Source organism: Vulpes vulpes, chromosome 7 (assembly GCF_048418805.1).
Source record: "Vulpes vulpes isolate BD-2025 chromosome 7, VulVul3, whole genome shotgun sequence".
In the NCBI taxonomy this organism is placed as follows: domain Eukaryota; kingdom Metazoa; phylum Chordata; class Mammalia; order Carnivora; family Canidae; genus Vulpes; species Vulpes vulpes.
The window spans coordinates 9,202,221-9,229,888 of NC_132786.1; the positions used below are offsets into that span (position 1 = coordinate 9,202,221).

At 42.5% G+C, this 27,668-nt stretch overlaps 1 protein-coding gene across 1 annotated transcript in view; it reads left to right on the forward strand.

Annotated features, from left to right (window-relative positions):
• Nucleotides 1–27,668, forward strand: part of PARP12 (poly(ADP-ribose) polymerase family member 12) — a 39,320-nt gene that overhangs the window by 3,079 nt on the left and 8,573 nt on the right. The window contains exons 2-8 of the mRNA XM_072762893.1: nucleotides 1,648–1,783; nucleotides 4,727–5,027; nucleotides 6,632–6,733; nucleotides 14,179–14,302; nucleotides 17,804–17,999; nucleotides 21,567–21,708; nucleotides 24,643–24,739. Of these exons, the coding sequence (XP_072618994.1) occupies nucleotides 1,648–1,783; nucleotides 4,727–5,027; nucleotides 6,632–6,733; nucleotides 14,179–14,302; nucleotides 17,804–17,999; nucleotides 21,567–21,708; nucleotides 24,643–24,739 (1,098 nt within the window). The remainder of the gene's footprint in view (nucleotides 1–1,647; nucleotides 1,784–4,726; nucleotides 5,028–6,631; nucleotides 6,734–14,178; nucleotides 14,303–17,803; nucleotides 18,000–21,566; nucleotides 21,709–24,642; nucleotides 24,740–27,668) is intronic.

The following is a 27,668-nucleotide window of genomic DNA, read 5'->3' on the forward strand; positions in this document are numbered from 1 at the left end:
GTTTCAGAAACATCATGGCTTCTGCTTTTACTCATTGGTGACAGCTGGGAAGGGTCCCAAGTCCCTGACTTCCATCCTGTGCTTAGGGGCAGTGAGCATGGTGGTTAAGAGCACAGCCCCAAGACAAGCCTACCTTGTTTCAAACCTGGCTCTGCTCCCTCTAGCTGCGTGATCTTGGGCAAGCGACTTTATATCTGAGCCTCAGTTACCTTATCTGCAAAATGAGGATATCACACACTTCATGGGCTTGTTGAGGACTGAATGACTTATAGAACCTTCAGGTAATCCTGGTTTGTGGTAAATGCTCAACAAGTTTTAGCAGCTGTTGTTACCATCATTGTTGTCATAATCATCTTAGTGGCACCAAGTTTGCCTAGAATGTTCTTCTCATCTCTCCTTGCCTGGTTGTGCTGCCTCAATATTTGGCCTGGGCTTTGCACCATCCCTTGATTGCTTCTCCACTTCTGTCAGGCTCAGATGCCTCTCCTGTCTGCACGGATGTATTCTGAGCATGGGTGACCTTACACTTGACCTACTATTTTAGAGTCCTCTCCATATCTGTCACTTCCGCTAGAGGAGATCAGAGGAAGAGGCCAAATGACTCCCAAAGTTGTTGGTCTGTGCAGTGGAAGAGAGAAATTGTCTTTTACTGAGATGAGGGAGCCTGTGGAAGGTGCTGGTTTGGGGAAGTCAATCAGGGGTTCAGCTTTCTTTTGGAATGCTTAAAACAAACATGACTTTGGAGGTTTGGCAGCATCTGAGTAAAGCAAATGATATGTGCCTGACTTTTCCGGGTCCTGGTGACCCGGGCGATCATTTGAAGTCTTTGGATCATCAGGGCGTGGTGCCAGTGCCTGGCTCACTATGCATGTTCAACGGGAGCTTGCTTGTTAATGGAAATGATGGAGGAGGGGAGTGGAGAAAAGGGCTGGGCCTCAGGGTGTATACACATACCTTTAACCAAAGATGTCCAGGCTTGTTTATTCAGCCACTGTTTAAGTGTCTGTTAAGTGCCCACTGCCTGGCATACTGGGAGTCTTCTTTGGGGAATGGCCCTGTGATTCTTACCAGATACTGATAAGAAGTGCTGTCCTGGACCCTAGAACTCGCAAGGTGTTCTCTCTTCCTTTGTAAATAAGCATTGAGGTTTTTCATTGTATGAACATGCTGTTTTGTTTTGTTTTGTTTTCCTGGTGCTGCTAATAAACAATGTCAAGAACTGTTCCTGAAAAATTATTTTAAAGTCTGATTTTGCTAGTTGTATTAGTTTGCTTGGGCGGCCATACCAAAGTACCACAGAGTGGGGGCTAAACAGAAGTTTCTCACAATTCTCAAGGCCAGAAGTCTAAAACCAAGGTGTTGGCAAGGTTGCTTTCTTTCTGCAGCCTCTCTCATTGGCTTACTGATGGCATCTTCTTTCTTTCTTCATATGTACGCATCTGTGTCTTAATTTCCTCCTCTATTTTAAAGATAGCAGTCAGATTGGATTAGACCTCCCCCCCCCCCCCCCCCCAGCAACCTCTTTTTAACTTGATTACCTCTGTATAAAAATCATCTCCAAATACAGTCACGGGAGGGTTAGAACTTCAACATAAGAATTTTGGGGAGGCACAGTTGAACTGTGACACCAGCTTTGCTTCTTTGCAGGAAGAACTGTAGAAACAGTCACAGCTTGACGACAGATCACAACCTGAGTGTGCTGAGAACTCATGGTGTTGACCACCTCAACTACAGTGAGCTCTGCCTGCTTTTGTTTCAGAATGACCCCTGGCTTTTGCCAGAGGTGAGTTCCAGGAGGGGGTGTGTATGTGTGTAAGTGATGGGGGAGAAGCTAGAAGGTTGGAAGATAAGAAATATGGCAGAAGAGAAGCCTAGGACCTGATAGCGACCATGGGATCTGCTTGGAGGAGACCTGGATTGAATTCCTGGCTCTATTGATTTTTATTTTTTATTTATTTGTTTATTTATTTTTAAAAACTGTTTATTCATGAGAAACACAGGGGAGAGAGAGAGAGAGGCAGAGACACAGGCAGAGGGAGAAGCAGGCTCCATTCAGGGAGCCCGACGCAGGACTCGATCCCGGGTCTCCAGGATCACACCCTGGGCTTAAGGTGGCACTAGACCGCTGAACCACCCGGGCTGCTCTCTATTGATTTTTAGACCAGTGACCTTGGGCCAAAAACCTTGACCCTTCTAGAAGCCGCCTTTCCTTCTATGTCATTGGGACTGGTTCCTCTTTTGCAGGGTTTCTTAGAGGTTGGGGGTGTCTGGTTGATCAGGGGCTGAAGCAAGATGTTCCTTACATGGGGATGAGGAGATGAGAGATTCCAGTTGGCTCCTCCCCATCTAGCAGGACTTGAAACTCTGCGTTATTGCCAGACCCAGGAGGGGCCATCTTTCCCAGGAGGAAACTTCTCAGAGATGCTGACAGGCAGATGATGCCCTCTCTACTAAATCAGTTACACCCAGGGAATTTTGAACTTTAGTTGATGTGGATTCTCATAATGCACCTCGCTGCAGTGGCTATGTACTAGTTTGGGTCCTCTGAGAAGCAGACACCAAGATGGGATTAGAAGTGCAGGAGATTTAGTGGAGAGGGAGCAGAAGAAAGTGGGAAGCTTTTGGGCAGTGATGTGGCAGGACTGCGGGAAGGAAGGGACTGGGTAGGAAGAGACCCTGACTGTAGCACAGTTCCAAGAGAGCTTCTGCTGGCCAGTGGGAAGTTCTGAGCCAAGGTAGCTCATCGTTGCCTGGGAGCAGCCAGTGGGAGCATGGTCTTTGTGTGAATAAGGTGGTGGCTCCCGAGGGCAGCAGCTGAGCTGAGTTAATTGCGCTCTGCAGCAGATCTGAGTGGTGTGTTCCTGTGGCCGGCATAGATTTGTGGGATGATCTGACACTGTTTCTGGGATAAGATTACAGAGGTCAGATTAACCTGTTTTCGTGAAAATGCTACATATTATTCCACTAAAACCACACATTTGAGACAGGTGCTATATATAGCTTAGTGACAGGCACATAATAGGTATTAACTTTTTTTTTTGCTTTTTGAAAATTAGTATTGATTTAATTCAGCTAGCCTTTATTGACTATCCACTATGAGTGAGGCACTGGTGATACGGAGATAAAAGACCCTGTTCTGCCCTTCCAGGAGGCGCATTTCTTGGGTGAGACAGACAAGTTAGCATGTGATTGCAAGGTGCTTTTCTAGATACTGCAGTAAAAGTCAGCACTGTGGTCTCAGGGGCACAGTTTGGACGCCTGGGAAGGTGTCCTAGGGTAGATGGTGTGTGTTCTGAATGCTGAAGGACGTGTGGAGGATGAAGGTCTGGGAAAAATGGGCAGAGAGAAGACAGAACCAGTATGGTCAGGGGACAGCATGTATTTATCCGGGGGACAACTTGGATTTAGAGTGGGAGAGGGGAGAAGGAGAAATGGGTGAGTAGAGACTCATCCATGCAGGCTTCAGTATCATGGGAAGGAGTTGGCGTCGGGGGTTGTGTTTGGAGAGTGGGCATTAATGTTTTGGAGAGATCATCTTGTCAATAGTATGAAAAGTGAATCAGAAGGTGACCAGTCTGGATTGTGTAGCCTCTTGTGTACTTGTGTAAGCAGGTTGCTTCAGAACACAGTGCCGGCAACTGGGAGCTGTGACCGTAAACTGGGACCTGGTATAGCTTTCCTGCCCGACCTTCTGCTGTCAGTCTGGTCCTTATCAGATGAATATTGAGGGGCTGCTACCATGAATCGAGCACCCACTATGGCCCCAGACATTTGTATTAGCCATTTTGTGTATTTCCCATTCAGTCTTCATGATAGCCTGGTGATGTAGGTGGTATTATTCCCATTTTAGGGATTAAAAAGCTGAAACTCAGAGCTGGCGAGTGGCCTGCCTAAGGTCAGGCATCTCCTAAGTGGCAAAATCAAGGTTAGGGCATAACCCTGTCTGGCCTTTCCCCTTGGGGTTTCCATCCCCAGAGTAGAGTCCTTGCTGATCTGAGTCTTGGTTCTACAGCCCTCTGTTGCATTTCTACCTCTTGCTCAGTGTAATGCCTCTGAATTGCCTGGGTAGGCCATTGGTGGTCTCTGGCCAGGTTCTCATCTCTAGGAATTTGGAAGGTAGAAAAGGAGCAGTTGATTCAAATTCAAGTCCCAGCTTTACCAACAGTCCAATTCAACAGACATTGAGCATGCCAGATGTAGATAGCTGTGTGACCTAGGGCAAGTAGGTATACTTCTCTGAGTTTCAGTTTGCTCTTGATAAATGAAAGGGCTGTATTTGGCCTTTCTCGAAGACACTTTATACACTCAGAACCTCCTTGACCCTGAATTTCAGAAAAAAAGAAGATGGGGATATGGGACCTGGCTTAGGGAGAGTTGGTGAGTCAGTGGGGGAAGGTTGTAGGTGGAGTATAAGGGCTGTTAGCATGCTGCTCTATGAGTTACATGGAAACATCTCCTGTGAAGGGAGCAGTTCTGATAAGTTGGAAGTTCTTTGGATTTGCACAGTCTGCTTTCCACCCGGTTTCCATTTTATCCAAGGGCATATGTTAGCCATCTATCTAGAGTGGGGGGATATTCTCATAGCTGTGTGGCTTGTGAGGATGACAGGATCACAGCTTTGGCTAGGTCTTTAGAGAAACCTCCTCCGACTGTGACTGGTCTGGAGGGGAGGTGGTGTCCTGTGAGGTTTTCCTAAGCTGGTGCTTTTTTCCTTTTCTGTTAACAGATCTGCCTTCATTATAACAAAGGAGATGGACCCTACGGCTCTTGTTCCTTTCAAAAGCAGTGTATCAAACTCCACATCTGCCAGTATTTTTTACAGGGCGAATGCAAGTTTGGCACTAGCTGTAAGAGATCTCATGATCTCTCTAATGCCGAGAATCTGGAAAAACTGGAGAAGTTGGGCATGAACTCAGATCTGGTGAGCAGACTGCCTTCCATTTACAGAAATGCTCATGACATCAAGAACAAGAGCTCCACCCCCAGCAGAGGGCACCCTCCTACCTCAGGCCCACAGGGGACTTCTGGTAAGGCTCTGCACTGGGGCCCTTGGATTCCACCTGGCCATTAATATAATGTGTGACCTGGGGCAAGTCTGTGCTGCTTTTAGAAAAGTGCTGTTGGTGATTCCTTCCCAGCTAGTAGGCATTATAAAGATGACTTGAAATCATGGTCATGAAAAAGCAAGATATTCTAGACAAATACCAATTGATGTTTACTATAAATGCATTCCTGACAGATCTGATCTGCAGTGAACAAAGTCTGTTTTAATTTCAGGTCTGTTCTTGACATGAATAAATGGAATCTTGTCTGTTCTTGACATGAATAAATGGAATATTTTAGACCCTATAAATATCTTTGTTCACTGCTCATCTCTAGCACCTAGCCAGTGCCTGGCCCACACTCAGACATTTATTTGTTGAGTGATCGAGCATGCTAGGATACTTTTTTTTTTTTTTAAAAAGGAATGTCAGGTTTAATGACAAGCAGATGGGGGAGTTTTAAGCAGAGACTGCTTCTTGAATAAGCATTTCTTCACATATTATGTGGGAAATTAATAATGTAGTCCATTGGAGAGGTTATGACACATTGGTGTCCTTTGGATTTCACAGTATTGGCTGTTGGCTGGCCATTCTGGTTATCCACTCATTCATTTAACAAATTTATATGCTTGCCACGTGCTAGCCACTGGCCTGGGCCCTGGTTATACATTGGAGACTAGGACATAGTCCGCCCCCACCCCCACCACCCCAGAATGCACAATCAAACCATTTGTTAGCTGTAGGATTTTAATAGATGTTTAATAGAGGTTATCTAGAATTTTTAATAGACTACTTCCTAAAATATCAGATGAGTGCTAGGACTACCAGCAAACAAACTTAACACTCTAATCTTATTTGATTTTTATATTTAAAAATTGTCTTTGCCATATATGTTTTTTCTTTACATTATCTTCAGTTATTTTAGGTTAATTTCTTTCAATAGTAGGAAGCTAGATAGGTTTTGCTTTAAATAGATCTTTAATAACAGTGTAAATTGGATTATGGCCCTAGAAAGGGAGGGAAGGATACCTGCCCTTGGGGGTGATCTCAGAGGCCCCCAAGTTGTGGGTTTTGAGGCCCACCTTGTGAGTGTCTGGGGAGCCTATAAAAACAAAAAGGAAAATGAATAACAAAATAACTGGTGATACTGAATAAGGAGGGTTTGTGAGTGAGTTTTATGTATTTGTATGGTGGAGGGGCAATGGTAAATGTAATTGTTAGGTAACATCTAATTGAAGCACTACTAGTAAAGATAAACTTTGAAATCACCTCTGTGCCTGTTATATATTAAAATTCTTATAATTAATCTAAAGTTACTTAAGGAGGTTTCATTTTAAGGTTGGGTGCACAGCCAGAGCTGAGGAAAAAAAGAGCCCCTCCATGGCAAGCAGCTGCATGGTGTTGGGCTCCCTGGTTCCTCCCTAAAAAACAGAGGGTCCACTTACATAATGGGGTAATTTCATCCTGAATGTCATAGGATTTTGTGAGATTGCCTTGCCCACTTTTCTCTCCTTGTATCTTGAACTACTCTGACTCTATATCAGAAGCTTTGATGGATGCTGATACCTCTTTGTGGTGTTTCTTCATAGAAAGAAGAGATAGTTCAGGTTCTGTGTCCCCAAACACTGCTAACCAAGAGGAGAGTGATCAGATCTGCTTATACCATATCCGGAAAAGTTGTAGCTTTCAAGGTAAGTTCGAGGAATCCCCTTCATCCACTTGTAGGTGGGACAGCTGCTTCTTGTTTTAAGAGTTCTGCCCTGAGGTCATGCCTCAAGGTCCTCTCCCCCATCCAGAGAGGGTTGAGGCCTTCTTAATTGTGAGCTGGGGTGGCACTTCTGCCAAACAGTTCTGAAGCAATTTTGTTGGGGAGTTGAGGATGGTAGGAATTGAATTTCTGGAAATTAGACTGTAGATGAGTTTTTGGGAACATAACTAGTTCATGCAGCAAGTGTCAAGTATTGACCCTTGATCAGCCTAGCATGAGGTCACAGATCTGCACAAATGCCCCATTTAGTGGTGACAGATGTGAGCATCCCTCATAAAGGGTGGTTGTAGACTTAGAAATGCCCCAAGAAGCCAGAAGGCCCTCCCTGAGAAAGATGCCTGTGTGTGCTCTTGGGGAACAAGAACTTAAGGTGGGGAAGAAGAACTTAAGAACCTCTTGGGGATTTAGTGGTCCCTCTTTTTATCATAAGTAACAATTCTTTTATGTACATGTGTGTCTGTATTTTCACTAAACCTTTGTTTTCTTCTTACTGTTATTCTGGGCTTTGACTGAAGAAAGCTTCCTTCTCAAATTTGATGACTTTTAGAAAAACAACCACCAAACTTCTTGTTTCGTTTTCAGTCTTTAAAAGCCACCCAAGCAATTCAGGACTACTTTCACTTTGTAAAAGAATCCAATAATACAGAATAAAGTCTGAAGTCCTCCTTCAGCCTTCCCCAAAGGTAAACACATGCCGTGTGGTCATGGTGCTTGTTTTGCATATTTTTCAACAGATGGGACTATGTGATAGGTATTCCTTAGCGTGCTTCCTTTACTTAACATTGTGTTTTGGAGTTTTTTTTCCACCATAGTATGTGTAAGTCCACCTTGTTTTTAAAAAACAACTGTAGTGTCCAGTTAGAGTGATACTCCACTGAGCACCTGAGTACTCAAGTATATTTCTATAACTCGGTTCCTGAAAATGGAATGCCAGTTCAAGCATATATATGTGTCATATATACATGTATGCTTTTTAAAACCAACATTATTGAGCTACAATTTACACACAGTGACATTTTAAATATTTAACATTTTTAAGTATACACTGGGTTCTGATAATAACACCTTAGATATGGTAGCTTCCTAATTCTCAAAGTGTCCCTATGTCCCAATACCATTCATCTTCACCCCCTAATTTCCTGACCCCATGCAGGCCCTGATCTACTTTTTGTCACTATAGATTTGCACTCTCTAGAATTTCATGTAAATGGAAACATACAGCATGCATTCTTCTGTCCCTGTCTTCGCTCAGCATGCCTTTGTGATTTGTCCAGGTTGGCAAATCAGTAGTTAGCTCTTTTTTTATTGCTGAATAGTATTGTGTTGCATGGATTGACTACAATTTGTTTATCCATTATGTGATGGGTTTTAAGTTTTTAGCTTTTACAAATAGTCTTTATACCTATGTACAAGTTTTCTTGCGGATATCTGTTTTCACTTGTCTTGAGTAAAGACCTAGATGTGGAATTCTGGAATGTTTATGTGTTTAACTTTGTAAGAAATGGCCACTGTCTTCCAAAGTGGGTATACCTACCCACTGGCAATGTCTGAGAGTTCATTGCTCTGTGTTCTTGTTAACACTTGGTATTGTCAGTCTTTTAAACTTTAGCTATTGTAATTAATGAGTAGTGATATCTCATGGTGGTTTTAATTTACATTTATTTTATGAAAATGATATTTAATTTTTTTCATGTACTTACTGGCCATTTGTGTATCTTCTGTGAAATATCTGTTTAAATTTTCTGCTAGTTTTTTATATGACAGTTTGAGGTATTAAGTATAGTTCGTATACAATTCACCCATTTAATAGTTTTTAGCTTAGTTACAGAATTGTGCAGCTATTATCAAGTCAGTCACCCCCAAAGATATGCTGTGCCCATTAGCAGACTCCACCCATTCTTCCCCAGGGCACCTATAGGTTTACATTCTGTATCTATGGATTTGCTTGGATGTTTCATGTAAACGGAATCACAATACGTGGTGTTTTGTACCATTTTGCCCATTTATTAATTAGATTGTTTGATCTCTCATTACTGAGGGTTTTGAGTATTATTTATACAATTCATTGTCAGATACAGGTATTGAAGATATATTCTTCCAGTCTGTCTCTTTCATGTTCATTTTTTTATGGTGTCTTGAGGAATAAAAGTTACACTATTGATGATTGTTTTAGTATCTTTTTCTTTTGTAGTTTGTTTCTTGTGTCTGAAAAATCTTTACCTGTTCCAAGCCTCTAAAAGTGGCTCTATGCTTTTTTTTTTCCTTAGAAGTTTTATAGGTTTCACTTTTATGTTTAGGTCTAACTGTTACTTGAGCTGTTTACCCTAATAATTATTCCTTGGATATTGATTCTTCTGTGTGAGTTAGCTTCCATTTTTCCTCATGTGTTGGGTGACTCTTGGTGGTCTCCTTGAGAATCCTGGTGTCTGCTGGTCATGCAGATTCTGACCCAGGCTTAATGGAGAAGAGGCAGCATGTTTTGTTTGGTGGTATAGGCTGCTGGCATGTATCCTTGGAGTGGGGTGGGGACTTTCATGGCTCTCTTACATGCTTCTCTCTCCACATCTGTCCACACTCCCGTGTTCCTTGGGGAAAATAGCAAGGTTGTGGGGCACAAGCAGGGCATGGAGGGAGTGCCTGTTCTAGTGGGTGGGTCTGAATTACTCTCATTGGGACTGACCAGGTGTCTTTCTTGCTTTTTGTTACATGTAACTCTTAGTTTGTTAAGGACCGGTCAATACTTCCCACTTTCAGAAGGTCCACTTCTATGTATTTTACATGTGTTTTTCTGTCTTTAACTCAGTCAGTTTGATTCTGTGTGCTTCATATTTTAGGGACTCTCCAATAATTCTAATTATTTTCAATCGATTGAAATCGATAGAATAAATCAATAGGATAGATCAATAGATGAAATCAGTGGAATCAATAATCTGATCTTTTGATGGCACTATTTATTGTTTTCCAGCATTTTTAGATGTGTTCTTCTCTCCAGCCTGTCATTTCAAGTGATGTGGGGAGGAAGGGGATGTGGATGTAGTATTTTTGTCTCCCAAATTAATTTGGTTTTTGAAACTCACCTTCCAGAAAGCTTAGATTCTAGGAAGGAGGGAAAGGAAATTGAGAAAGGGGATAAGAGGATCAGGAAAGGCAGAGAAGGGGCCTCATCATCTGGGACTCTGCTCTCGCCAGCCACCATGGCTCTTGTGGCCTGCATTGCACCCTCTTTTATTGGGTGCCTTTTGGCTGGTGAGTGATATGGGCTCCACATTGAGCTCACATTAAGAACTGGAGCCCCCAGTTCTTGACTACAGTGCCTTCCCTTGGCCCCTGTGTCCTTCCCAAGGAAGTGTTAGCCTGGAAGGCAGTGGGTGGTATGCTTTCTCTGATGGGGGCCTTCTAAGGGGAGAGTCTTTCTTCAGCCTGTTCAGGACTCACCTGAGCTGGGGTGTATAGGTGCAGTGACTGAACACTGACATTAATCCTGATCATTCCCTTAGTGCCCTTCAGGGAGGGAACAGGAAATCTAATCTGGTTGTGACCTCTGGACCATATCTGTAGCCTTATCTTTCCAGGTTGGACCCTTCATTATCATTCTATTTTATATACCCTGGTAGAGTCCAAGAGGTGTGGCTTGGTGTGAGCCATCCATGCTCTAACTCTGGATAAGTTCAGTCCCAAGAGTGGCTGAACCCAGCCTTCATGAACTTGGGGATTTTTTTTGTTGTTTGGAGTCTCTCTTATTCCCTGAATCATCTTGGCTGAGTGTTCTTTCTTTTTTTTTTTTTTTTAAATTCAATTTGCCAACATATAGTATAACACCCAGTGCTCATCTCATCATGTGGCCTCTTCAATGCCCATCATCCAGTTATCCTATTCCCCCACTGACCTCCCCTTCTGCAACCCTTTGTTTCCTAGAGTTAGGAGTCCCTCATGGTATGCCTTTCTCTCATTTTTTGCCACTCACTTTCCTTGCTTCCCTTATGGTCCCTTTCACTGTTTCTTAAATTCCACATATGAGTGAAACCATATGATCATTGTCTTTCTCTGATAGACCTATTTCACTCAGCCTAATACCCTCCAGTTCTATCCATGTCAGTGTAAATTGTAGGTATTCATCCTTTCTGATAGCTGAGTAATATTCCATTGTATATGTATGCCACATCTTCTTTATCGATTCATCTGAGGAAGGACATTATGGCTCCTTCCATAGTTTGGCTGTCGTGGACATTGCTGCTATAAACATGTGGGGTGCAGGTGTCCTGTTGTTTCACTACATCTGTATCTTTGGGGTAAATACCCAGTAGTGCAATTGCTGGATAATAGGGTAGCTCTAATTTAACTTCTTGAGGAACCTCCACACTATTTTCCATATTGGCTGCACCAGCTTGCATTCCCACCAACAGTGCAAGAGGGTTCCCCTTTCTCCATACCCTCACCAACATTTGTTTCGTGTCTTGTTAATTTTAGCCATTCTCATTGGTGTGAAGTGGTATCTCATTGTGGTTTTGATTTAATTTCCATGATGGCAAGTAATGTAGAACATTTTTTAATATGCTTGGCCATGTGTAGGTCTTCTTTGGAGAAATGTCTTTTCATGTCTTCTGCCCATTTCTTGACTGGATTATTTGTTTCTGGGGTGTTGAGTTTGTTAAGTTCTTTTTTGTGTGTGTGTGTGTGTGTTAAGTTCTTTATAGATCTTGGATACTAACCCTTTATCATATATGTCATTTGCAAATATCTTTTCCCATTATGTAGGCTTTTAGTTTTGTTGACTGTTTCCTTTGCTGTGCAGAAACTTTTTATCTTGATGAAGTCCCAGTACTTTATTGCGTTTGTTTCCTTGCCTTTATAGATGTATCTTGCAAGAAGTTGCTGTGGTCAAGTTCAGAAGGGTTGTTGCTTGTGTTCTCCTCTAGGATTTTGATGGATTCTTGTCTCACATTTAGATAATTGAACCATTTTGAGTTTATCTCTGTGTATGGTGTAAGAGAATGGTCTGGTTTTGTTCTTCTGCATGTGGCTGCGCAATTTTCCCAACACCATTTATTAAAGAGATTGTCTTTTTTTCTTTCTGGATAGTCTTTCCTGCTTTGTCGAAAATGAGTTGACCATAGAGCTGAGGGTCCATTTCTGGGTTCTCTATTCTGTTCCATTGATCTGTGTGTCTGTTTTTGTGCCGGTACCATACTGTCTGGATGATCCCAGCTTTGTAATACATCTTGAAGTCAGGCATTGTGATGCCCCCAGTTTTGTTTTTCTTTTTCAACATTCATCTGGCTATTCACAGTCTTTTCTGGTTCCATACAAATCTTAGGATTATTTGTTCCAACCCTGTGAAGAAAGTCCATGGTATTTTGATAGGGATTGCATTAAATGTAAATTGCTCTGGGTAGCATAGACATTTTAATAACATTTATTATTAAATACTTAACAGTATTTATTCCTCCAATCCATGAACTTGGAATGTCTTTCCATCTCTTTGTGTCTTCCTCAATTTCTTCCATAAGTGTTATGTAGTTATTGAGTACAGACCCTTTAACCTCTTTGGTTAGGTTTATTTCTAGGTATCTTATGCTTTTGAGTACAATTGTAAATGGGATTGCTTCCTTAATTTCTCTTTCTTCAGTCTCATTGTTAGTGTAGAGAATTGCAACTGATTTCTATGCATTGATTTTGTATCCTTTGGCTGGGTGTTCTTGTCTGCTCTGCCTAGTCTCAGGCTTGGCCTTTGACAAGCCCAGGCAACCTGCCCACCTTCCTCCATGGTCCAAGGTAGAATCTATGGAAAAGAAATGGCATTGAGATGTGCCTGAAAGGCTGCATATAATTTTATTACTATTTATTTATTTATTTAATTTATTTATTTATGCATGCATGCATGCATGCATGCAAGGTCAGGGGAGGGCCAAAGGGAAAGAATCTTTCAAGCCATGGAACCCCACTGGGCTCAATCCCATGACCTGAGCTGAAATCAGGGGTCAGATGCTTAACGGACTGAGCCACCCAGGTGCCCCTACATAGAACTTCAGAAAATTTTAATTTTTTCAAGTGTCAAATTAGCCACTTCATTGTCATTGTTTTGAAAGATGAATTAAAGAAGCACAAAGGACAACCAGTTAGAAATGTCTCCCTCATACCTCTTTTTTCTAGCACCCAGCTCCCCCGCCCCGAAACAATCATTGTTACTAGTTCCTTGATTGTCCTTCCATGAAGATGTTATACATGTATATATTTCATGTATATATACAAGTATATATTTCTGGTGGGTTTCCTTCTTACATAGGTGCACTATACACACTATTTTGTATCTTTTTTCACTTACATAGACATTTATTTTTTTGGAATGTGTTCTTATGGTTCAAAATTCAAAAGACATAGAAAACAACAGAAATATTTCCTCATAACTTTGTCCCTGGTGACCCACTTCCTCTCTTCAAGGAATGTGTGTATATATGTGCTCAGTCAGAGTAGCTCTAATTTTTTCTTTTTTTTTTTTCCCCCTCCATAGAGGCATTCTGGATCTTGTTGTCTGTCTTTTTACCTAATAGCATATACCTTAAAAGTGGGTCTATTTCAGGGTGCAGAGAGCTTCCTCTTGCTTTTTTTTTCCAGTCTGCCTTTCCTCTCTGGAGTTTGTACCAGAACCTCGTATAAGATACTGAGAGGTAGAGAGAAAAGTGTTGGGTGAGGGGCTGGCATGAGCCAAGGCAAGGCTGGCAGGATGTGTGAGGAGTGACAGAGGTGCCAGGGAGCACAAGGAAGATGTAGGGGGAGCAACTGGCAGGGAACTGGAGGGTGGGGCCATTCTGTGTATTTTGGCAGGGGCAGGGCAGTGTGTATAAACACCTCTAGGGATGTGGGGTTGTGTTGAGGTGGTGAGTATGTTAGCCAGAAGATCAAAATGGGCTAGAACTATGCTCCTGACTTACCTGTGGTCAGATGTGTCAGGGTTTGTGTGGGTTTCTAGTAGAGATGAATCTGCCTCTGTTTTTGGTATGACCACCACTTGTCCACATGCTGCATGCCCAGCGATAATCAGGAGGCAGTCATCCGACTGCCTCCTGATTGGCCTTTACACGATCAGCTTTTTTACTCATGAGATGAAACTCACACATAATGTAACCTACCAATATATGTTTTTAAAAATTGATGTAATGTCCTATTAAAGGGGAGATATAAAAGAAAAGTGTGTATAATAAGACACATGGTATTTCAATATTTAGATGTTCAGGATGATTGCCCTAAAAATGACTTCTCCACAGATCTCTAGAGTGTTCCCACGTCAGTGGGCAGCACCACACTCATTGAGAACCACAGAACTAGGTCATGCTATGTAAGGTGTCTTATTTCCTTATATTCTTATTTTAGATAAGTGCAATAAAGTTCATTTCCATTTACCATATCGATGGCAGTTCTTGGACAGAGGCAAGTGGAAGGATTTGGATAAAATGGAGCTTATTGAAGAGGCATATAGCGATCCCAGAAAAGACAGGTATGAAATATATCACTTGTGTCTGCTGTGTGTCAGGGCTTTTGTGTGTAGTGTGGGGAGTTTGGACACAACAGAGTTGAGGTTTGATCACACACACACACACATCAGTAAACAGGTCTGGAGGTGAAAGCTCTAGGCTGGAAATTGGAAGTGAGTGTTGATACTCTGGTTTGGTGCCTCTATTTTCCCACCTTTCTCTCCTTTAGGGAGGAGCTATGGGGAAAGGCGATGGTGGTACCATGTAAGTTTTGAGTTATTTGCTGCTGGCATTGATCATGTACATATATCTACATTGATTACTGCAGAAAAGCGAGAGGCAGTCATTTGTGAAATTTTAGCTTTTATGTGAGAAGTCCTGAGTTGACCTTCTGTTTATTGTTCGGCCTTTTTTTTTTTTAAATTTATTTATTTATGATAGTTCCAGAGAGAGAAAGAGAGAGAGGCAGAGACACAGGCAGAGGGAGAAGCAGGCTCCATGCACCGGGAGCCCGATGTGGGATTCGATCCTGGGTCTCCAGGATCGCGCCCCCGGCCAAAGGCAGGCGCCAGACCGCTGCGCCACCCAGGGATCCCCTATTGTTCGGCCTTTAACTTTTCAATTTTTCTAAGTGTGTCCTACTATTTTCACTTAGTCATGTTAGAGTAAATTGGCAAGTCCTAGGAAGCCTTAGTTTCAAATACTTCTCATATTATGGATTGAACTTGCTAAAATATGTTGCCAAGAAGAAAATTTAAGCCTACTTTTTTAAGTGGAAAAAATAAATTTGTGCTTAGAGTGCAATTTTGCACAAATTGCTACTGCTAAAGTATGTGAAACAAATTGTTCCCCTTTGGAAGATGAATTGGCTCACATATTCCCCTATCTCTCTTTTTCTGAGGCAGAATTTACACACAGGGAAGTGCACAGATAGTAATTGTATAGTTCACTGAGTCTTGACAAATGCATGCACTCATGTAGTGGACGTTCTTATCCAAATAGAGATCATCTTCATCACCCCAGAAAGTCCCCTCCTGTCCCCTTCCCATCAGTGCCCACTCCATGGGCTACCATTGGTCTGACATCTGTCACCACAGATTAATCTCGCTTGTTGAACCCCATCTAAATGGAGCCATATACTCTCTACCACCACATCTAGTGCCTTCTGCTCAGCACACTGTTCTCAGGACTCTGTCAAGTTGTGCTGGTATCCTGGCACATGTGTGTGGGCTTCTCTGGGCCAGGTGTTCAGGGATGAGACTGCCAGAAGATAGGCTGGGGCCATCCTCAGCTCTGCCAGGTAATGCTCAATTGTTTTCCAAAGTGATGGTTGCCTGCTTTCCACCACCATTCACAGTCTGTGTTGACAATCCCCCTAATGTTGGTCTTATTTGCCGTCTGAACTTTTCCCAGCCTGGGGTTGTAAAGTGGTAGCCACCCAGGCATCCCTAGTTTTAGGAATTCTTTAAATTTCTGGATATTAAATGTGCATTGAAAATAAACTCTTCCTGCCAACTTATGGTATATTTTAATATAGAGAAGTATTTATCCATCTTTCCCTTTATGGTTTTATAATTTTTGAGTCCTCAGAAAGCCTTTCTTATCCCAAGACTGTTGGGAAATTTTTCTGAATTTTCTTTAAAAAGTCTTAATGTTTTAAGCACTGTGTTTCATCTTTCACTGCAGGTCACGTGAAGTATGGGTCCCATTTCATTCTTATGCAGATGAATTAACCAGTTTTACCAAAACTTTTTTTTTTTTTTCCAAAACTACTTTTTAAAAACATGTTTATTTAAAAAATTTTTAAATTGTGGTAATGCATACATAACATAAAATTTGCCATCTTACTCATTTTTAAGGGTACATTTCTGTGGCATTAAGCACATTTTACATTGTTGTGTGGCTGTCCCCACCACTCATTACAAGTGATTATTTTTAAATCCATCAAAACGGCAAAACGGAGCCAAATTTGGTAAAATGTTGCCACCTTTTATAGCTTATTTTGAGACTCATGTGCCAAATATCACTTGTTTAAGTAGGCCATCCCTCCTCCACCTACTTCCAGTGCCACTCGAGGCAGGTGCTGAGTTAGCAAACACATCCAAGTGTGTTCCTGGCCTCTTCTCTTTCATTGGTTTGTCTGTCACTGCCACACTGTCACCTGGTGGAGCTTTATTGTAAGTGTTGGCCTCTGGTGAGGCATACCCCTATTTTGTCCGTCTTTGAACTGCCTGAGCCCTTGGTAGTTTGTTCCTCTTTAGGAATTTTTAAATCTCACTGGCTTATCTCCATTGTGATTTTTGAAATTAGAATTAAATTGACTCTTGTCAGTCCTGGGAGAACTGACATCATAGTGATGCTCAGACTGTGTCTTCGTATACATAATAGCATCTAATTTATTTAAATTTTTAAAAATATCTTTTAGTAGTTCTGTAATTTCTCCATTAAGATCTTGATGTCTTTTGCTAGATAAATCCTTTTCCCCCCCACTTATATTTAGATATAATTGACACACAATACTGTAGAAGTTTAAGGTGTGCCGCATAGTGACTTGACTACGTATACATTGCAAAATGACTAGCACAGTAAATTTAGCTAACCTCCCTCACTTCATACAGTTGAAAAAACATTTTTTTCTTCTATGATAAGAACTTTGAGAATTTATTCTCTTAGCAAAGTTTAAATATACTATAAAACATTGTTAACTATAGTTGTCATGTTTATACTCCCAGTAAAAGAAATTTGTTTTCTCTCTGCTGATACATAGAAACGCAGTTGACTTTTGTCAACAGTTGTATTCTGCAACTTTGCTAAAATATCTTAACTCAGAAGACTCTACTGATAATTCATTTGAATTTCCTGTATAGTTATCTATATATTCTACTTATCTAGAAATTAATATCTGTGAGTAGCATTTTAATTTTTTTATTCTTGTTTGTTTTTATTCATTTTACTTCTTGTTACCGTGACTAGGACCTCCCATGCCATGCTGAATAGAAGTAGTGATAGCTGGAATATTATCTTTTTTTCCTTTTCCCTTTGATTTTAGAAGGAGTAATTAATAAGTGTTTCACTTTAAGCATGAGTGAATGTTTGGAATATTTGGCCTTTTTTTTTTTTTTTTAAAGATTTTATTTATTAGCACAAGCAGGGGGAGGGGCAGAAGGAGAGGGAGAAGCAGACTCCCTGATTAACGGGGAACCCAGGTGGGGCTCGATCCTGGGACTCCAGGATCACACCCTGAGCCGAAGGCAGACGCTCAACCACTGAGTCAACCAGGGGTCCTACCTTCTGTATTTCTAATATTCTTTTTTTTCTTGATTCATCTTACAGAGGTTTAATTTTATTAATATTTTTCTTGTTTTAGTAAGAACCAGCTTGTCCTCTCCTCCTCCCACTTGGAAGCTTTTTTTTTTTTCTTAAGGAGTGTCACATTTATGTTCACATCCACAAGACTACAGGTGGAACCTGAGTATTCACTTGGCAGGTGGAGATTTCAGTTTACCTCTCATGTTCTTCTGCAGGATCCTGTGTGCTGAGTCAGCCAGCAACTTTCACTTTGATTGTCTAGACTTTGACTCCATGATGTTCGGCGCTGCCCCAGCCCGCCGCCTCTCCACAGCCTCCTCAGTTACTAAACCTCCACACTTCATCCTCACCACTGACTGGGTTTGGTACTGGACCGACGAGTTTGGCTCTTGGCAGGAATATGGAAAACAAGTAAGTGTCACAGAAAGAGGGCAAATGTTTTCTGCTAAGGGTCCATGATGGAGGAGCCATTCCAGACATGAGCACAAGGGTTGTTCTGGAGAGTCCTTGATAGAGCCAAAGATCCCCAGGTCCCACTGTGACTCATTTGCTTTAGGGAAATTAGAGCAAAACTAACTACTAACTATTAACTTGTTCCTTTGTATGAGGTTGTGTCTTTGAATGATTAGGTATCTTGCTGGCTCCATGAGAACTAAATTACTATAAATTACAGTGAGATGACATTTCTTCATTGGTTTTATTAAATGGCGTAGAAAGATGCTTCTCTTACTGTTGAGTAGGTAACTCCAGACCAAGTGCCTGTGTGTGCAGGAGAGTTTGTGTAGCTGCATAATAAACTTTAAGACCTTCTGAAGCTGGCTTTTCTGCCTTCTGTGTAGCAGCAAGTCCACAGAACATGGGCCAGTGTAAGAAAATGGATTTATTTCAGGTATTGATTTGGAATCTGGATCTAATAACTGCTGCTGTCAATAATTTGATGACATTCCTGGCTGGATCAGATTGAAGGGAGCCCCTTGATCTGTAGAGGTATCGGGAGGTCACCATGTCTATAGGGACAGCTTTCCCAATTGAAAACTGGGATATGTGGTCTGATAGACATTTATACTCTCTGGATTGTAAGAGGCTATATTAAAGCTTTGGTTTCTTACTCTTATCTGCACGTGGAATTTCTTTTTCTCTGGGAACACTATAATTAGAGCTGCATGAGAGCAGAGAGTTTTGTCTCTTGTGTCATCGATGTGCCCCTGTGTGGAGGACAGTGCCTGTGCCTAGCAGGTCCTCAGGGCATAGACTGGCTGGCTGAAGAACAGAGTAATAGCTGCCCTCTGGTTGATTGGACGTGGTCATTCTCAGCAGGGGCCTCCCTTCCGCTCTCATCTGCTTCCCCTCCGTGTCCTCCATGGCTAGCCTTTTCTCATTAGCTGTTCTGTCTGTCTTTCCCACCCATCTCCCCCTCTTGAGCATCCTGGGGCTTCTTCCACTTTCCTTGCCATGTGGATTTGTTCATGGAGACTCTTGGTTTGATCAGAAGCAGGAGAGGAGAGGCCATGCCTGGTATTGAGCAGGAGTGAATGTGGGGCTGATTATGCTCTGTGAATGGGGCTTACTTGGTGACATCATGAAGGAACCCATGGCAGGCGAGAAGCACTTAGCAAATGTGACGACCTCTCATGTTTTGTTTTCTGATTTGTCCCACTTCTTGGGGAGATGAGTGGGAAGACACTTTTAGACCCTGTAGTCAACTTATGCAAAAGTATGCTTCCCTAGGTGACTTTGCAAAACTGGATTGTCACAGTTTTAGAAGGTGGGGTCCTTTCTCCACCAAACACCCACACTTAGGGCTTTTCCTTTTTCTTGTCTAGGCTGCTACTTCTTGCAGTATAGTCAGAGTGTATAACCTCATTTAGAAGAGTGGAAATCTCTGGGAATGACCTGTATTTGGGTATCATTGATGCACCACTTGATGGTGGAGTGCAGGTGGACATGTGTGGTCTCATTTGGTACCATCGACTGGATCTTCTCCTAGGGTGGCCTGTCCATTCTATCTCTTCTTTTCCCACACACTTCTGGTGTCACCCCATATTTGGATTTATCTCTTAGTTTTCTGCTAATTGCCAGTTTAGGACCATGTTCTTTTGATTCAGGGAAGCTAGATTCTTTCCTGTCTGAGCTCAGAATGTACAGCCCAGTTTTAGGTCCAAATTGCCTCCGCCCTATATTAATTTCCTAAGGCTGCCATAACAAAGTACCACAAACTAGGTGGCTTGAAACAACAGTGATTTATTGCCTTACAATTGGATGCAAATCGAAGTCAAGGTGTCAGCAAGGCCACATTCCCTTTGAAATCTGGTAAGAATCCTACTTGCCTCATTCTAGCTTCTGGTGGCCTCGCTGGCGTGTAGGTGCTTCAGTCTAGTCTCTGCCTTGTCATCACCTGGCCTTCTCCCTGTGTCTGCCTTCACGTGGCCGTTCTCTCATAAGGACATGGGTTTTGTGGATGAGGGGTCCATCCTACTCTGGTATGATCACATCTTAACTAATTACATTTGCAGTGACCCTTTTCCTAAATAAGGTCAAGTTTTGAGGTACTAGGATCAAGATCTCAACTTACCTTTTTAGGCAAAGGGGGTGGCATAGCTCAGTCTGTAACCTAGGGTATTACTGTTCTTGGCCACTGAATTTTCCTGTGTTAAACTTGACATCCCTGAGGTATTGGGCTCCAGGATGCCTTAACCCTGACCTGTATCCTTTTTGAACCATCCACAACAGGCTTCTTATGTCGATTGGCCTTTTGCATTTTTTTTCCCTTTCCTGTGATCTTCTTTGCCTTGATCTAAAACCTCTACAACTGCCCTCACCCTTTTGTACCTGAACAACATATCCATCTCTACTTGAAAGGTAAGACCTCTGTATATTCCTCCACTAGCCAGACCCAAATCTGCCATCATTGTTACTTGTTTATCTAGTCACTTCTCATAGAGTGCCTGCAGGAGGTGGGATCCTGCTGGGCATAGCCCCCACTGTGCTGTGTACGCTGGTGAAGGGTCAAGGGCCCAGGTGCCAAATCTTGTGGCATTTCCAGCCTTTGTGCACTCCCTTCTCACCTGGCTGTCTTGCTCTCCTCCTCCATCTCCTTCATGGGCTGATGCTTTCTACTTCCCTTCATGAATGTTGGGGTGTCCCAGGGTCCAGCCCATGCCCCCATTCTTCTGATGTCAGCAGCCACCTTAAGTGATCTTTACATCTCTGTTTCCAGACCAGATTCCTTTTCGAAGTTCAGACTGGTCTATCTAGATACCCGCCTGGTATTTCTGTGGCATCTTTGCTTTTTGTTCTAGGCACGGTGCTATGTACTCTTATATCATGATAAGGGTATGATGTAAGTTTGTTACTGTTCCTATTACCATTCTGTTGAGATCTTGAGGTTCAGAGAGGTTAAAATAACTTACCATGGTTGTAGAGGAGCCAGAATTCAAACTCAGTCCATCCTGAAATCTTAGATGTTCTATAGGTAATTGGAGAGAAGGTGTGGGATCAAAATGGGCAATTCAGAAATAGAAGAGCTCTCCACGGGCCCAGGAAAAGGACACAGAGGAGGCCTGAGCTCTGAAGGATGGTGGGTACAAGAATGGATAGGGAAGAGGCAGCTGTGTCAGGCCATCCCTCCATGTGGATTGGAGAATTCAGTGTTGGCATTTACCTTCATTCGAATGATTGTGTCATCCATTATGAATAATTTGAATGCTCTCTCTTCTTTTGCTACCATCTGGCTAGCTGGACCTGCATTTACTATTTTCCTGGGCAGCTTTTAGGAGACATTCGTGTTGGCTTCTATTTCATGCCTCCCTCTCCTGCCACACCCCTGCTCCCTGGCTCTTCTCACTCACTCCCCAGCCTCCCCCCAAACATGGATATCCACCATGGGCATGTCTGCAGTGTGGTGTGGATCGCACCTGGCAGCTTTATTCATCGTTGTAGGTTCCTGCCTTCACGAAGTATCTGGCTTTTCCCTCACAGGGCATGGAGCACCCTGTGACCGCCATCAACAGCAGTGATTTGGAGAAGGCCTACCTGGCGTACTGTGCACCAGGCTCTGACGCCCAGGCAGCCATTCTGAAGTTCCAGGCTGGAAAGCACAAATACGAGTTAGACTTCAAAGGTACTTCCTGACACACTGCCCTCACCGAGCAGGGCTTGGCCATCTCTTGGCTCTGTCTTTTCTGCCTTCACCCTGTAGAAGCTCCATGTACACATTGAGGGCCAGGATGGAAAAGGACAGGATGATCCCTGCTCCTGAAGAGCTGCTCACCTGGAAAGGGAGACAAACTAAACAGATGATGCCAGCTCAGTGGGATAAAAGAGAAACTGCCCAGGGAGGGGGTTGGTGAGGAGAGAGGAGCCTGTAGAGGATTGGGGGAACAGGTGGGTCTGCATGTGTGCGGTGGTGGTGGTCCTGTAGGCCAACGATGAGTCCCTGTGGTCCTAGGTTAGCCTCAGTCCCTGACCAGTGTCATAACTGTTCTTCTGTGCACCCCGCCTCATCCCCCCAGCATGGTGGCTCCACATCAACTTCTCAGTCAGCACCTGTGGCTTAGGTGGGCTACAGATTGAATGCGTGCTAGACACACACTTTCATTAAAAGTTGCTAGAAGCAGATTATCCTGTACTTGTGGGGTCCTGATACTGGACTTTAAGTGACTTGTCCTGGTTGCCTTTGCAGACAGAAACAGGTCCCACAACCCTTGGGTTCAGTTCATCCAAGAAACTGATTTGGGAGGATTTTTTTTTTTTTAAGTTTTAGTTTTTTCTGTGGCTTCTCTTAAGCCATTTCCTCATGGATTTATCAGTCTAGCTCTCTTTAACTCTGAATCCTTCTGAATGTTCAGAACCTTTTGAGGGAATTCACTGGGCATTCCTTTAAATATGGTTTATTGTTTTCTCTATTTTTGTGGACCTTCTTCTATGTGGAGGGCAGAAAACTGTATGTGGTGAATTATCCTAAAACCACTTTACCTGCCTGCTATGGTTTTGGAGTGCTGATTATCTTGCTGAAAGTGGAATCTCTGCCGCCTCAATGTGCCCTTACAGAGTACTTAAAAGTTTCTTCTGCTCTGCAGCGAGACCTGCCTACCTACCTTTAGCATCTGCTCAGGAACACTAGCTGTAGGTCAGGTGGTTTGTAGTCCACAGTGTGATAGGTACAAGTGCATATAAGGGGCCAGCAAGAGACGTGAGGGTCAAGTCTATACACCTAGCACCAATCTACTGCTGGCAACTGTTTGAAATACTTCTTTTAAGTATCTGGAAAATATCAAAACCAGAATTGTCAGACGCAAGTTTTATCATTCTCAACCTCTAGGCCCCATCCTCAGGGGACATAACAGAGAAACAGAATAAGAGTGGGAGAGAGCAACGTGCATGCCGTTTTCTGCAAACTGCAAGAAAAAGTGTGTTCACCCCACACTGACCCGGGACCACGTGGATAGGCACAGTTCTTTTTGTTGGTAGTGGATAATAGCAGTCACAGAAGTAGTTTGAGGTGAGTTAGCTTCCTGTCTCACTGTGTGAGGTGTAGTGAAAGCAAATCCAAGCAGACACAGCAAATCTGCCAGACACATTTATGAACCAAATATTAGGAAACAAGTACAGTTAAGAAACACAGCAGGTGAAATGGTTGGTTCTGTAGGATTGAGGAAGACTTGGCGCTATCATTTGAGAGACCTATGTCACAAGCATTGCTCAAAGCCACTGCCAATGCCAAGATTCCAGAGGCAGAACTCTGACATCTGTTAGCTGGCATCAGATGGGTGGAATCCCCAAGGTCAAGGTTGTTTAGGGACTTAGCCTAATGTGTCTCTGGTAAGGGTAAATTAGGGAAAAGGTCTCACTTTTTCCTGTCCACAGAAGGCTAGGGAGTGGGTCTTACATTTATTTAGCCAATTTGCATATCCTGAAGTTTTACCAGTGAAAGCCCATTTAAGTTCATCATGATGTCACTCAAGAGGCCAGTAAAAACCCCTTGTAAGTATACTAATTGTTGATGGGAGTTGAGTGGTGGACCACAGTAGGGCTTTGTAGCCATGTATGTTTGGTGTGTGGGCTCCTAATCAGAATGTGGGGAGACCTCTGGGAGTCCCGATCTTGATGACCATCTGGGCTATAGCATGAGGGACACATACCTAGATGATCACACAGTGTGAGCTGAAATGCAGTAACATAAGTTACAGACATTTACAAATTAATATTGAAATGTTTTTTAAATGAAAGAAACTGGTTTTTACTCTCCGTACAGAAAGATAGGGTTTTCCTGGTGACTAGGGACACATAATCTCACTCATAGGAATTTGTGATTTTTCAACTCGAGGGTCAGTGTCCCCTCCACCTTAAGGATGAACTTGAGGATCTTGGGGGGTGGGTATGGGGCAAGAATTTTTTTTTTAAAGATTTTATTTATTCATGAGAGACTCAGTGAAAGAGAGAGAGGCAGAGACACAGGCAGAGGGAGAAGCAGGCTCCATGCAGGGAGCCTGATGTGGGACTCGATCCTGGGTCTCCAGAATCACAACCTGGGCCGAAGGCAGTGCTAAACCGCTGAGCCACCCAGGTTGCCCCAAGAATTTTGTTTATTAAAGATGGTACAGGTTTAAAAGGATTGAGAAATACTGCCACGGAGTCAGTTTAGTCAAATTTCAAAAAGTCATAAGAGTAAAATTATTATATTAACTCTAAATCCCACTGACTCAAGATGTAATTTGGTCTCAGGCTGAGCTGAAGCTTTTTCATATCCAAGTTGGGAAAAATTGCTAAGCAAAATAATAGTTTAAACAAGATTGGAAGGAACAATTTAAAGGTACTCATGTATAATTGATATGTCAATTACTCATCATTCATGTGTTCATTAAATTCAGTCTCCTAAGGATACCTATTTTCTTTGTGAATATTTGAAATGTGAAAATTGCCTTTTTTTTTTTTAACAGACTGAATATAGGCTTTACACATTTTCCAACCATTTAGTTTGTGTTTATGAAACAGTGCTATCCCATGTGTGTATATACATTTGGTGTTTTTGTTGTTTGTTTGTTTGTTTCTCCAGTGTTCGTTCAGAAAAACCTGGTCTATGGTACGGTCAGAAAGGTTTGCCGGAGACCCAAGTATGTGTCTCCTCAGGAGGTGAAGGTGAAGCAAGCCTGGTAAGTGGCATGTGTATTGGATGGGGTGTGCTCTGCTGCAGGTACAGAAAACCTCCTCAGACTGGCTAACGCAGTAAGAGGGTTTGTTGACTTGTGTCTGAATGTACCAGTGCTCTGTCTCCAAGTGCCCAGCCCTGCACCAGGTACTTTTAGACTTTCCTTCACTTAATACCATAATGCTGATGCTAATATCAGTGTTTCAGAAAAGGTCTGAGAATTCATGAACCTGGAACATCAGGGTACACTTAGCACATTTCAGAGACAGAAGTATTAGTACAGATTATAAGATGATAAATACAATGCAGGTTTTAATTAATAAAGCATTAAAGTGCCAAACTAAATGCAACATAAAATAAAGGGGGGAAAAAAAAACAAAGATGCTGAAAAAAATTTGCATAATTAGATTTTAAAAAAAGAATGATTTGTTTTGAGAGAGAATGTGCATGTGGTGGGGGGAGAGGCAGAGGGAGAGAATCTCAAGTAGACTCCATGCTCAGCACAGAGTTTGATGTGGGGCTCCATCCTACCACCCTGAGATCATAACCTGATCCGAAATCAAGAGTGGGACTCTTAGCTGACTGAGCCACCCATGCATGCTCCATATAATTAGATATTTTAACTGTTAAGTGTGCCAGTGATGTTACAGAGTCATAAAGGTATTCTTGTGTAGACTTTTCCAGAAACCAAAAAAGTTCTTCCTGACTTTAGACTAATTTAGAGAATGGTTAGGAAATAATAATAATCACTCCTCATATTTTCTCTCTGTTTCTGTCTTCAAGTTATTATATCTTTTGTTTAATAACATGGAAGGGATATTTTCAGTAACTCTTCGGGTTTTGTTATTGGTAGTGAGCTGCGATCTTGACTTCTAACAAAGCACATTACTCTTTGCTCTCCACTTGTGTCATGTATGAATGCCAGTTCTGATGCCGAGTCACCTGTAGCTGTTTGACTACAGTCCTCTATATTCCATGAGTTGGGAAAGGCTTGGGGCCAGAGCATTATCTTCGTAGCTAGAAGGCTTGAGATACACAATTATAAGGCTGCTTATTGTGATCTGCAAGCCAGTCTAGGCTGAAGCTGGCTCAACAGTTTGTATTTTCAGTTGAATAGTTGAATCATAGACTTGAGTCTTTGAAAATGTTGAAGTGATAGGAAAATAATGGGATTATACCAGTAAAAACCATGTATTTCAGTACTTGAATATCACGGTATGCCACAAACCCAAATATAGATTCTGCAGGTGTCAAGCGGCCAGCTTCATCCTCAGGGTGGATTCCCTGTGGCTGCCAAAAGCCACTAGGGGAGCGCCTGGCCTTGTAAGCCTTTTTTTTTAAGAGCAGGAGAGGGCCCTCCTGCAGCTGATGGGGGCATATTTATGATCTTTGCTCTGATCAGACCCCTTCTGAACCAGTAGTTTTAGGCTGGATGCCGATGTGCTGAGATTGGAGTGGAGGAAGGGTCCTTTTCTCCATCTGCATGGCCCTCCCAGAGGTCCCCCACATTCTACTGAGGGAGAATGGCCTGCATGGCAAGAGGTACCACAGCACCAGTTACAGTTGGATGTGTCACAGCCTAAGCTGGGACTTCAGACCATGTTGTTGACAGCCAGCTATGGCTTCTGTTAGCTAGAGAAATCAGGCTCATTGCCTTTGCACGGCAAACTGATAGCTTCTCTGCTGGTTCTTCTGGGGTCTCACAGATGGATATTAGTGGTTGTATTTGTGGAGCATGATCATTTAAAGAAGAATTTGATAGGAGCTAGAGGGAAAAGGTATGATCAGTCCAAGGAGAGGATATACTTGGTAGTTAGTATGCTCCTCCCTCTAGCCTCCAGCATTTCCACAATGAATAGTTATTTGCATATATTTCTGATTTATCTGTATTTTTCTTTTGGAAAAAATGAGCAAATGCATAAATATAAAAGTGTTTTCTAGGGATCCCTGGGTGGCGCAGCGGTTTGGCGCCTGCCTTTGGCCCAGGGCGCGATCCTGGAGACCCGGGATCGAATCCTACATCGGGCTCCCGGTGCATGGAGCCTGCTTCTCCCTCTGCCTGTGTCTCTGCCTCTCTCTCTCTCTCTCTTTGACTATCATAAATAAATAAAAATTAAAAAAAAAAGTGTTTTCTGATTTCCTTTTTCTTGCACTAAAGCTAGCATTTTATCTGTACTATTCTTTTCCACTTAGAAATAATTATTCCCTTTTAGTACATTGAAATCTTCTGAAATCTGTCTCATGGCTCTCCATCATCTGTACATACCCTAGTTTATTTAATTTGTCCACTTTGAAGGGATGCTTTGCATTGTTTTAGATCTTTTGTTGTTACAAGGGTAATGCCACAGTGGATGATCTGGTGTATGTGCTGTTTCATATTCTTGGAGGTTAAAGTTCTAGAAGGTAAATGCAAGTTCCTTTTAATGGGGTTGAACCATTATGCACTTTGCCTCAGGATGCTTGAGGTACCTGTTTCTCTCGGCCTTGCCAACAGGTGAATCATCGATCTCTTGGACTTTTGCTATTCTCATGAGTGGCAAAGGGTGTTTCAGCCTATTTTAATTTGCTTTCTCTTACAAGTGAGGTTTAATATTTTTCCTAACTGTAACAGCCTTTTGCCTTTCTTTTTCCTTGGACAGTTTGTCTTTTTGTTCAATTTTCTTTCAGCCTTTTTGTTAGTTTTCTTAAATGTTAAGAGCCTTTTATCTACTAGGGAGATGAGCACTCAGTTTCTTTCTTCTTTTTTTAAGATTTATTTATTTATATATTCATGAGAGACACAGAGAGAAGCAGAGACACAGGCAGAGGGAGAAGCAGGCTCCATGAAGGGAGCTCAGTGCAGGACTCGATCCTGGGACCCCAGGATTACGCCCTGGCTCAAAGGCAGGCGCTAAGCTGTGAGCCACCCAGGGATCCCCAAGCACTCAGTTTCT